Here is a 13,444-nt window from a genome sequence, read left to right as displayed (position 1 = left end):
TTATTCCCGATGTTGGGGAAGTCCAGAACTAGGGGTCACAGTTTAAGGATAAGAGGGAAGTCTTTTAGGACCGAGATGAGAAAATCCTTTTTTACACAGAGAGTGGTGAATCTGTGGAATTCTCTGCCACAGAAGGTAGTTGAGGCCAGTTCATTGGCTATATTTAAGAGGGCGTTAGATGTGGCCCTTGTGGCTAAAGGGATCAGGGGGTATGGAGAGAAGGCAGGGATGGGGTACTGAGTTGGATGATCAGCCATGATCATATCGAATGGCAGTGCAGGCTCGAAGGGTCGAATGGCCTACTCCTGCACCTATTTTCTATGTTTCTATGTTTCTATGTAAGGCAGCAACTCTACCACTGTGCCACCCAATATGCCCACGATCATCCCATGGCAAAGTGCCTCCATTAACAATTATGCCCACCAACTCGTTGTAGGTTAATTGGCTTCTGTAAATTGTCCCTAGTGTGTGGGTAGGATCATGCCAGCGTGCGGGGTGATCGCTGGTCGGCGTGACCTCTGTGGGCTGAAGGACCTATTACCATGCTGTACCTCTAAAGTTTAAATCTAAATTCATTCAACAGTCCAGCGCAGGAACAGGCCCTTCGGCCCACAAGGTCCATGCTGGAAATGTTGCCAAGTTAAACTTCACTACGGTATTGCATGGGCTGTGGATGGAGTCAGTGGTGGGATGTGTGTTCTGTGTGATGGGTTGGGCTACATCTACAACTCTCTGTAATCTCTGGCGGTCTTGGGCGGAGCTGTGGCCAAAACCGTCAGTATGCTCTTTATGGTGCGTATCTAATAGCTTCTTAAACATCTTCAATCCTCTAAAACCTCTCCAGATAAGTCTCTGCCTGGAGAAGTTGATCTTGAGGGGAAATTAATTTTTAAATATCAACTAACTAGAAATATCTGATAGAATTTCACACAGAGAGTGGTGAATCCCTGGAGTTTTTTCACACAGAGAGTGGTGAATCTGTGGAATTCTCTGCCTCAGAAGGTAGTTGAGGCCAGTTCATTGGCTATATTTAAGAGGGAGTTAGATGTGGCACTTCTGGCTAAGGGGATCAGGGGATATGGAGAGAAGGCAGGTACGGGATACTGAGTTGGATGATCAGCCATGATCATATTGAAAGGCGGTGCAGGCTCGAAGGGCCGAATGGCCTACTCCTGCACCTATTTTCTATGTTTCTATGACTTCGAGAACATAGCTTATAACTTGGCGATTTCTATTGTAAAAATAAACCTTTAAAGAACAGAAATGGTAGCACATCCCAATGGAAATAAAACCACATGATTGAAATGCGGCATAAGCAACATTGTGACTGATACATTTGTTAATTATCAATGAAAGAGAAACAGCTAATTTAAATTACAAGCAAAAAAAACCGTTGTAGAAAAAGATCAATTTATTCAAAATATTGCTTTCTGATTTTGTTTCAATGTATTACTGAGTATATGATACTTTGAAGATCAGATGCAGAGAAAATATAATGACAGATGGCTGTAATCAGTGTACTATCATCAGTTGTACATGGCATACACTAGTTCAATATAATAATAATAATAATAATAATAATAATAATAATAATAATAATAATAATAATAATAATAATAATAATAATAATAATAATAATAATAATAATAATAATAATATACTTTATTTCGGACTCAAGGCCCAGACAAGGGACAACACTAAATATAAATGCATTGCATATTAAAAAATATCATAAAGTACATATAAAATCTTAGTACAGGTATATCACTTATAAAAGCATCATAAATTATATATTAAAAAAAACACAATACATGAATTAAAATCCAGAATAAAAGAATGATCAATGTCCTACAGCCAGACAACGATACCAGTGCCTCCACAACTGGGATTTGTGGCGTGGAGTGCTAAACCTTATGTTTGACAAGACCACAATAATTACATTTTTCGAGTCATTTTAGAGTAAATATTGGTAAAAGCAAATTAGTCCCATACATCTAAACAAAACGTTCAATGTTTGTGCCGATGCTCCTGAATTGAATTTTATGATGACATAACTGACTGCGGAAGTTGGAACATTGGGCAAACTCGAAGTGGTGGAGGAACTGAGAGGATCAGGCAACATCTGTTGAGGAAATGAACAAACGACATTTCAGGTCAGATATGTTTAAGAAGGAACTGCAGATGCTGGAAAAATCGAAGGTAGACAAAAATGCTGGGGAAACTCAGCGGGTGAGGCAGCATCCATGGAGCGAAGGAATAGGTGACGTTTCGGGGTCGAGACCCTTCTTCAGACTGATGGTCGGATACAACATTTTTGTGACATTTGTAGTGTTGAAATGGGCCAAACAGAGCAAATGTTTTGCTTCAGTTTAGTTTAGAGACACAGCACGGAAACAGGCCCTTCGGCCCACCGAGTCGGTGCCGACCAGCGACCCCCGCACACTAGTAGTATCCTACATACACTAGGGACTATTTACGCTTACGCAAAGCCAATTAACCTACAAAACTGCACGTCTTTGGAGTGTGGGAGGGGACCCGAAGACCTCGGGGAAGACCCACGCGGGATCACGGGCAGAACGTACAAACTCCGTACAGACAAGCACCCGTGGTCAGGATCGAACCCGGGTCCCTGGCACTGCACGCGTGACCACAAGCCACGGGTGCAGCTGCGCCAACCAAATGACGGGCGCTCCACCGTGCCGCCCGTCATTTGGTTGGTACAGCATGTCAGATGGTGAGCTGCGGACTTTTACATTGCCGCGAGAGAGGCCTCATCTTCGAAGCCACCCGACCCCAGATCACTCAGACACTATTCGCGGGAGATCCTTTGGTAGATGTCATCTGAGTCAGCCAAAAAGTGCTGGTTGTCTGCGAATTACGAAATCTAGTGACAACTTTCTGGATCCCGAACATCGTCTTTACTTTGTTCCTCAATTCATCAGAAATGAAGTAGTAGATGAAGGGGTCGATGCAGCTATTGAAGCTACTGATGGGCATGGTTATCATGTAATGGATGTAGAGATCAGGGATCCATTGGTGCAGGAAAAATATTACATTGCTGGGACCAAAGCACACGAGGTATATCAGCAGAGTTAAAACAGTGACGACCTTGGCCTTTTTGTACTCTCTCTTGTTAAGCAGTAACATTCTGATCACAAAACTATAACAGACGACAGTGATGAGGGCTGGAATGATGAATCCTATTATCACCACGGCCTGCCAGTAATAGAAATAAACATTCTGCATATTTTCCAGGTAGACGTCGTGGCAGGAGGTGATGTTAGTGAGGCTGATCTTAAAGGACTGTTTCACAAGGAATAATGGCAGAACAAAGAGCCCAACCATGACCCAAATGACAGCACAGGCTGATACAGCAAACCTATTACCCCTGAACCGCCTGGAGTAGAACGGGTGGACCAGGGCACAGTAGCGGTCGACGCTGATGAAGGTGAGGAGGAGGATGGAGCAGTACATGTTGCCGTAGAAGAAGCCGGTCGCCGTCCGACACAGAGCTTCGCCGAAGACCCAGTTGTTGCCCTGGAAGTGGTAGTGGATCTTGAACGGCAGCGCCAGGATCAGGAGGAGGTCGGCAACGGCCAGGTTGATCTGGCAAATGGTGGAAGGCTTCTTGATGTTGCCGGCCATAAACCAAATGGCCAGAGCATTGGCTGGGAACCCGACGATAAACACCAGGGTGTAAATGGCAGGAGTTAACACAGTGGTGACGGGATTTGTCAGTTGATGTTCAGCCCATTCACTTAAGTCAACTTCACCGTCATTATCCGAACTGGATGCTGCCACTCCGCCTGCTCTTGGCATAGGTTCTAAAGAAATGAGAAGACGGTTTAAATTTTTTGTATTTAAACTTTAGACTTTAGAGATACCACACGGAAACAGGCCCTTCGACCCATCGAGTCCGTGTCGACCAGTGACCACCCCGTACACTAGCACAATCCCACATATTATTGACAATTTAACAACTTACTGAAGCCAATTAATGTACAAACATAGAAAACATAGAAAATAGGTGCAGGAGTAGGCCATTCGGCCCTTTGAGCCTGCACCGCCATTCAATATGATCATGGCTGATCATCCAACTCAGTATCCTGTACCTGCCTTCTCTCCATACCCCCTGATCCCTTTAGCCACAAGGGCCACATCTAACTCCCTCTTAAATATAGCCAATCAACTGGCCTCAACTACCTTCTGTGGCAGAGAATTCCACAGATTCACCACTCTCTGTGTGAAAAATGTTTTCCTCATCTCGGTCCTAAAAGATTTCCCCCTTATTCTTAAACTGTGACCCCTTGTTCTGGACTTCCCCAACATCGGGAACAATCTTCCTGCATCGAGCCTGTCCAACCCCTTAAGAATTTTGTAAGTTTCTATAAAATCCCCCCTCAATCTTCTAAATTCTAGCGAGTACAAGCCGAGTCCATCCAGTCTTTCTTCATATGAAAGTCCTGACATCCCAGGAATCAGTCTGGTGAACCTTCTCTGTACTCCCTCTATGGCAAGAATGTCTTTCCTCAGATTAGGAGACCAAAACTGTACGCAATACTCCAGGTATGGTCTCACCAAGACCCTGTACAACTGCAGTAGAACCTCCCTGCTCCTATACTCAAATCCTTTCGCTATGAATGCTAACATACCATTCGCCTTCTTCACTGCCTGCTGCACCTACATGTCTACTGGTACGACTGGTGTACCATGACACCCAGGTCTCATTGCATCTCCCCCTTTCCTAATCGGCCACCATTCAGATAATAGTCTACTTTCCTGTTTTTGCCATCAAAGTGGATAACCTCACATTTATCCACGTTATACTGCATCTGCCATGCATTTGCCCACTCACCCAGCCTATCCAAGTCACCTTGCAGCCTCCTAGCATCCTCCACACAGCTAACACTGCCCCCCAGCTTCGTGTTATCCGCAAACTTGAAGATGTTACATTCAATTCCCTCGTCCAAATCATTAATATATATCGTAAATAGCTGGGGTCCCAGCACTAAGCCTTGCGGTACCCCACTAGTCACTGCCTGCCACTGTGAAAAGGACCCATTTACTCCTACTCTTTGCTTCCTGTCTGCCAGCCAGTTCTCTATCCACATCAACCCCCAATGCCGTGTGCTTTAAGTTTGTATACTAATCTCTTATGTGGGACCTTGTCGAAAGCCTTCTGAAAGTCCAGATATAACACATCCACCGGTTCTCCCTTATCCACTCTACTAGTTACATCCTCAAAAAATTCTATAAGATTCGTCAGACATGATTTACCTTGCATAAATCCATGCTGACTTTGTCCAATGATTTCACCACTTTCCAAATGTGCTGCTATCCCATCTTTAATAACTGATTCTAGCAGTTTCCCCACTATCGACGTTAGACTAACTGGTCTGTAATTCCCCGTTTTCTCTCTCCCTCCCTTTTTAAAAAGTGGGGTTACATTAGCTACCCTCCAATCCTCAGGAACTACTCCAGAATCTCAAGAGTTTTGAAAAATTATCACTAATGCATCCACTATTTCTGGGGCTACTTCCTTAAGTACTCTGGGATGCAGCCTACCTGGCCCTGGGGATTTATCGGCCTTTAATCCATTCAATTTACACAACACCATTTCCCGGCTAACCTGGATTTCACTCAGTTCCTCCATCTCATTTGACTCCCGGCCCCCTGCTTTTTGCTATAAAAGCTTTTGCAGTCAGTTTTTATGTTCCCTGCCAGTTTTCTTTCATAATCTATTTTTCCTTTCCTAATTAAGTCCTTTGTCCTCCTCTGCTGGACTCTGAATTTCTCCCAGTCCTCTGGTAGGCTGCTTTTTCTGGCTAATTTGTACGCTTCATCTTTTGTTTTGATACTATCCCTGATTTCCCTTGTTATCCACGGATGCACTACCTTCCCTGATTTATTTTTTTGCCAAACTGGGATGAACAATTGTTGTAGTTCATCCATGCAGTCTTTAAATGCCTTCCATTGCATATCCACCGTCAACCCATTAAGAATCAATTGCCAGTCTATCTTGGCCAATTCACGTCTCATACCCTCAAAGTTACCTTTCTTTAAGTTCAGGACCCTTGTTTCTGAATTAACAGTCACTCTCCATCCTAATGAAGAACTCAACCATATTATGGTCACTCTTGCCCAAGGGGCCACGCACAACAAGGCTGCTAACTAACCCTTCCTCATTTTACAATACCCAATCTAGAATAGCCTGCTCTCTCGTTGGTTTATCTACATGTTGGTTTAGAAAACTATCCCGCATACATTCCAAGAAATCCTCTTCCTCAGCACCCTTGCCAATTTGATTCACCCAATCTATATGTAGATTGAAGTCACCCATTATAACTGTTTTACCTTTGTTGCACGCATTTCTAATTTCCTGTTTGATGCCATCCCCAACTCCACTACTACTGTTAGGTGGCCTGTACACAACTCCCACTAGCGTTTTCTGCCCTTTAGTGTTTCGCAGCTCTACCCATATCGATTCCACATTCTCCAATCTAATGTCCTTCCTTTCTATTGCGTTAATCTGCTCTCTAACCAGCAACGCTACCCCACCTCCTTTCCCTTTCTGTCTATCCCTCCGGAATATTGAATATCCCTGGATGTTCAGCTCCCAGCCTTGGTCACCCTGGAGCCATGTCTCCGTGATCCCAACTATATCATAGTCGCCAGTTCCTCAGCCATACATTCAGGTCCCATATCTCCCTGTTCCTGCTCTCACCAGCACGAGGAACTGGAAGCAAACCGGAGATAACAACCCTGGAGGTCCTGCTTTTAAGCATTTTTCCGACGTCTTTGTACGTCTTTGGAGTGAGGGAGGCTAAATGCACTCCGACACTTTTGTTTCTTAGGGACTACTCGTGTTGGTGCAGTTACATCCACATTTTTAAAAATGTTGTATAGACAAACAGCGTGGAAACAGGCCCTTCGGCCCACCGTGTCCGCGCCGACCAGTGATCGATCAGCCCCGACCGCCACTAACACTATCCTACACACCAGGGACAATTTACAATTTACAGAAGCCAATTAACCTACAAATCCGCACGTCTTTGGAGCAAAGACCCTACAGCGAGCAAGATAGTCCACTCGACGAAAAAGATGTAGTACGGTCATGGGTAGATTCATGGGTAATTTTCGGCCCCATTTCCGTAACCGGCTTCCGTCTCCGTGCCAAAGATCCCACAGCGGAGCAAGGATACTAGTGCGGAGACGGAAGCCGGTTATGGAATAAATCCTCGTAAAAATCAAAGTTCTTTGGTAAAATTCTTCACCTCATTTTCAGAATTATAATTTATTAACACAAACTGTCCCCCCGCAACATTGATTACACTGCGAGAGGGATACCCAAAGTCAGGTCGGGTTACTGAAATGGATGAAAAAAAGGCCCACTACACGTCAGCCCATTGTCTGAAGAAGGGTTTCGGCCCAAAACGTTGCCTATTTCCTTCGCTCCATCAATGCTGCTGCACCCGCTGAGTTTCTCCAGCACTTTTGTCTACCTACAGCCAGTGGCGGACTGGGTCTAAAAATATTGGTTGCCAGGAGACAAAGTCTCTTGGGATGCAGGAGAAAGTTTCAAGGAATTTGAATCCTTTTGTATTTGAAGATATTATGGCACATGCAAGACACACGGGACAGCGATTGTTGGTGTTCAGAACAATGGAGGGGACGTGAGTGGGCCCTGAGGCGCGGACTGGAAGTGCGGAGCTGTAAGTGCCCGCAGCCCGAGAGGAATTCGGATCTCATGAGGCTGGGTGGAACAATGGCTGCCTCTTTGACTTCAAGGATGAGGAAACATCTGTTATCGAAGAGTCCTGAAATGCATTGCTCTGTTGATTAGAAGAGCGTGGCTCGCTTCGTGGGAGAGCAAATCGCTTAAGGCAAAGATCAAAGAGCAGACAATGTTGTGTAGGGCGGCACGGTGATGAAACTGGCATAGCCGTTGCCTCACACGGTACCGGCCAATCCGGATTAATGGAAGTGCCGAATCATCGGTGGGCGCAGCGGTAGAGTTGCTGCCATTCAGCACCACAAGACGCGGGTTCGATCCCGACTATGGGGTGCCTGTCTATACAGAATTTGTACGTTTTCCCTGTGACCGCGTGGGTTTTCTCCAAGATATTTGGTTTCCTCCCACACTCCAAGGACGTACAGGTTTGTAGGTTAATTGGCTTGGTATCAGTGTAAAACTGTCCCTAGTGTGTGTAGGATAGTGTTAGTGAGCGGGGGTCGCTGGTCGTTGTGGACTCGGTGGGCCGAAGGGCCTGTTTCCTCGCTGAATCTCTAAACTAAATCAGTTGCCGGTAAATTGGTGGTGGGGCTGTACATTTGGGGCATGGAGGGTTGCAGAACACAGGACAATTCCTTAACCGAAAGACAGCAATTATATAGTTCTGTCACGTGTATTTGATTCATTCACTCATTCGCCTATGACGATATCGCAGGAATCTGGCAGATCTCACTCAGCGTTCCTGGAGAAAAAGGATCGGTGAAGTTTCGGGTTAGTCCACGTCTTCAGACTCATTCCCTCACCTTTACTATGAGCATTCCGTCTCCCCATAGCAACATAGAAACATAGAAAATAGGTGCAGGAGTAGGCCATTCGGCCCTTCGAGCCTGCACCGCCATTCAATATGATCATGGCTGATCATCCAACACAGTATCCTGTACCTGCCTTCTCTCCATACCCCATGATCCCTTTAGCCACAAGGGCCACATCTAACTCCCTCTTAAATATAGCCAATGAACTGGCAGAGAATTCCACAGATTCACCACTCTCTGGGTGAAATTTTTTTTTTCTCAATCTCGGTCCTAAAAGATTTCCTCCTTATCCTTAAACTGTGACCCCTTGTTCTGGACTTCCCCAACATCGGGAACAATCTTCCTGCATCTAGCCTGTCCAACCCCTTAAGAATTTTGTAAGTTTCTATGAGATCCCCCCTCAATCTTCTAAATTCTAGTGAGTACAAGCCGAGTCTATCCAGTCTTTCTTCATATGAAAGTCCTGACATCCCAGGAATCAGTCTGATGAACCTTCTCTGTACTCCCTCTATGGCAAGAATGTCTTTCCTCAGATTGGGAGACCAAAACTGTACGCAATGCTCCAGGTGTGGTCTCACCAAGACCCTGTACAACTGCAGTAGAACCTCCCTGCTCCTATACTCAAATCCTTTTGCTATGAATGCTAACATACCATTCGCTTTCTTCACTGCCTGCTGCACCTGCATGCCTACTTTCAATGACTGGTGTACCATGACACCCAGGTCTCATTGCATCTCCCCTTTTCCTAATCGGCCACCATTCAAATAATAGTCTACTTTACTGTTTTTGCCACCAAAGTGGATAACCTCACATTTATCCACATTAAACTGCATCTGCCATGCATTTGCCCACTCACCCAGCCTATCCACGTCACCTTGCAGCCTCCTAGCATCCTCCTCACAGCTAACACAGCAAGCCATGACCTGCGTGGGTTTTCTCCAGGTGCTCCGGTTTCCTCCCACACTCCAAAGTAAGGTTTAATTGTAAATTGTGCCTTGTGTGTGTAGGATAGTGTTAGTGAGCGGGCATTGTTAGTCGACGCAGAGTCAGTGGGCTGAAGGGCCTGTTTCAGTTCTGTCCATCTGAAACTAAAACTAAGATGCTGCCTGAACCGCTGAGTTAATCGAGCGCTTTGTGCCTATCTTCGGTATAAACCAATGACTGCGATAGTCCCAGTCTCAACTATCTCCCTCTGGCAGCTTGTTCCATACACCCATCACCCTTTGTGTGAAAAAGTTGCCCTTCAGGTTCCAATCATATCTTTTCCCCTGGGCAAGTGTATTCATGTTTTCTTGTCTGTCTAACATGAAAGAATCTTTCCATTTCATGTCGTTACATGTGCAGGGTAATGCAGGACAGGCAGTCTTTTGGAATCTTGACAATGTTAGTAATAACCACGAAATATTTAGACAGGTACACGGTAGGATATGTTTGGAGGGATATGGGCCAAACGCAGGCAGGTGGGACTAACGTCGCTGGACCTGTTTCCAAGCTGTGGCACTCTATGACTAAGACATTCCAAAGGAAATTGCAAGTCTGGACAGTTCTATCTGTGGAATACCGAAGGCAAATTTGAGCTCTTTCCCACCTCATATCTTTCATCACATGTTTTTGGACGACAGTTCATTCGTGCAACAATGTGGTGCAGGAGAAGACGATTCAACAACCAGGAAAGGGTGATGAGATGACATTGATGTGACAATAGACAATAGGTGCAGGAGTAGGCCATTCGGCCCTTCGAGCCAGGACCGCCATTCAATGTGATCATGGCTGATCATCCCCAATCAGTACCCCGTTCCTGCCTTCTCCCCATATCCCCTGACTCAGATATTTTTAAGACCCCTATCTAGCTCTCTCTTGAAAGCATCCAGAGAACCTGCCTCCACCACCCTCTGAGGCAGAGAATTCCACAGACTCACCACTCTCTGTGAGAAAAAGTATTTCCTCGTCTCCGTTCTAAATGGCTTACTCCTTATTCTTAAACTGTGGCCCCTTGTTCTGGACTCCCCCAACATCGGGAACATGTTTCCTGCCTCTAGCGTGTCCAAACCCTTAACAATCTTATATGTCTCAATGAGATACCCTCTCATCCTTCTAAACTCCAGAGTGTATAAGCCCAGCTGCTCCATTCTCTCAGCATATGATAATCCCTCCATCCCGGGAATTAACCTTGTAAACCTACGCTGCACTCCCTCAATAGCAAGAATGTGCTTCCTCAAATTAGGGGACCAAAACTGCACACAATACTCCAGGTTTGGTCTCACTAGGGCTCTGTACAACTGCAGAAGGACCTGCCATTGGCTTTCTTCACTGCCTGCTGTACCTGCATGCTTACTTTCATAGACTGATGAACAAGGACCCCCAGATCCCGTTGTACTTCCCCTTTTCCCAACATGACGCCATTTAGATAGTAATCTGCCTTCCTGTTTTTGCTACCAAAGTGGATAACCACACATTTATCCACATTAAGCTTCATCTGCCATGCATCTGCCCACTCCCCCAACCTGTCCAAGTCACCCTGCATTCTCATAACATCCTCCTCACAGTTCACACTGCCACCCAGCTTTGTGTCATCTACAAATTTGCTAATGTTACTTGAATCCCTTCATCCAAATCATTGATGTATATTGTAAATAGCTGCGGTCCAAGCACCGAGCCTTGCGGTACCCCACTAGTCACTGCCTGCCATTCTGACAGGGACCCGTTAATCCCTACTCTTTGTTTCCCGTCTGCTAACCACTTCTCTATCCATGTCAGCACTCTACCCCCAATACCATGCGCCCTAATTTTGCCCACTAATCTCCAATGAGGGACCTTATCAAATGCTTTCTGGACATCCAGGTACACTACATCCACTGGCTCTCCCTTGTCCATTTTCCTAGTTACATCTTCAAAAAATTCCAGAAGATTAGCCAATCATAATTTCCCCTTCGTAAATCCATGCCTACTCGGACCAATCCTGTTTCTGCTATCCAAATGTTCGGCAATTTCATCTTTTATAATGACATTATTCCGTGACAATGAGATGACATTATTCCTGTGCAGTGAATATCATTTTTCTAACAATAATATCTAGAAGATTGCTGGAGAAGATTACGAGATTTAGGATCACAGGGAGTGCATGATTTTAATTTACAATGAGGTCAGCTATATTTTGGAACACAAAAATCCCCAGCTCAACGAAGCGTACTGCCAAAGATGCGCGAGTGAAAACTAATATGTTTCAAATGTAAAAATAAGGAACGAGAGTGGAGTCACAGTCATCGAGTCATACACCATGGGAACAATATGCCCTTTGGCTCAACTTGTCCATGCTGGAAAAGATGCCCCATCCACACTAGTCCCACCTTCAAGCATTTGGCCCATTTCCAATTAAACCGTTACTATCTATAATTAGGCTTACACTTTGTATCAGGAATTTGGGGAGGCACGGTGGTGCAGCAATGTTACACAGAGCTGCTGCCTCACAGCACCAGAGTCCCGGGTTCGATCCTGACTACGGGCGCTGTCGGTACCGAGTTTGTACGTTCTCCCTGTGACCAGGTGGGTTTGTCCGGCTGCTCTAGTCCCCCCCCCCCCCCCCCCCCACACTCCAAAGACGTGCAGGTTTGCAGGTTAATTGCCTTCTGTAAACAGTAAATTGTCCCGAGTGTGTGGAATAATGTCAGTGTACAGGGTGATCGTTGGTCAGCGTGGACTCGATGGGCCGAAGGGCCTGTTTCCACACAGTATCTCTAAAGTAGGGGAAAGTAATTCAGAAATAAAATTCCCTAAATGTGTGAATGCAGGTAAACAGAGACATTTTAAAGTCTATAGCATCCTGGAATGTATATATCTTTGTAGCAGCCTCTCAGGTTAGAGACTTGCATGTGCCTATCTACAGTAAAAGCCACTTCAGTGCCACTATCATATCTGCCTCCACCACCAGCCCTGGCAATGCGTTCCAGGCCCCCACCACTCTCAGTGTAAGGATTCTGCCCCACACATCTCCATTAAACTTTCCCATAGCTACGCCTTCCATCAATCTTCTATTTTCGATATTCCTTTAAAATGTATTAAACTGTCTTTACTGAAAAGAAAGATACAAAGTGCCGGAGTAACTCAGCAGGTCAGGCAGCATCTCTGGAGAACATGGATCGGTGACGTTTGAGGTCAGAACTCTTCTTTAGACTTGAATATAGTATGGTTTAATTTAGAGATGCAGCGTGGAAACAGGCCCCTTGGCCCACCGAGTCCACGCCGACCATCGATCACCCGTTCATGCAAGTTCTATGTTGTCACTTTTTCTCATCTACACCCGACACACTAGGGGCAATTTTTTTTTGTAATAGAAGCCAAATAACCTACAAACCTTCATGTATTTGGGATGTAAGAGAAAACCAGAGCACCCGAAGGAAACCTACACAGTTGCAAGGAGAACGTGCAAACTCCACGCAAACAGTACCCAAGGTCAGGATTGAACGAACATTTTTTTTAAGGAAGAAGCCAATTCACTTACAACCCTGCATGTCTTTGGGGACGTGAAAAGAAACTGGAACACCCACGGAGAAACCCACGTGGTCACGAGAAGAACATGCAAACTCCACACGGACAGCACCCAAGGTCAGGATTGAACCCAGGTCTCTGTATCTGTGAGGCAGCAGCTCTACCAGCTGCACTACTGTGCTGCCAAATACATACATGCAATATCTATAAATATGTAATTATATGCAGTGACTGATCCTCAACAGCCTATTTAGGGTATTCCAAAGTTTCTTAATCTTCTTGGAATATGCTGTCAGGTGGTGGAGGCAGATACTATAGTATAATATCGGCATTTGAATACGATAGGCATTTGAATAGACACATATCTATAGATATGTATTGGGCGGCACAGTAGTACTGCCTCACAGGTACAGAG

The 13,444-nt window shown here is 45.3% G+C and overlaps 1 protein-coding gene across 1 annotated transcript in view; it reads right to left on the bottom strand.

The window, feature by feature from the left end:
- Positions 1-1,836: 1,836 nt before the first annotated feature.
- LOC116989538 (proteinase-activated receptor 3-like) overlaps positions 1,837-13,444 on the bottom strand; it is a 17,834-nt gene continuing 6,226 nt past the window's right edge. Inside the window, exon 2 of the mRNA XM_033047017.1 lies at positions 1,837-3,828. Within this exon, the coding sequence (XP_032902908.1) occupies positions 2,803-3,828 (1,026 nt within the window). The 3' untranslated portion in view covers positions 1,837-2,802. The remainder of the gene's footprint in view (positions 3,829-13,444) is intronic.

This window comes from Amblyraja radiata, chromosome 29 (genome assembly GCF_010909765.2).
Source record: "Amblyraja radiata isolate CabotCenter1 chromosome 29, sAmbRad1.1.pri, whole genome shotgun sequence".
NCBI classification, from domain to species: domain Eukaryota; kingdom Metazoa; phylum Chordata; class Chondrichthyes; order Rajiformes; family Rajidae; genus Amblyraja; species Amblyraja radiata.
This window is presented reverse-complemented; position numbering and strand designations above follow the sequence as displayed.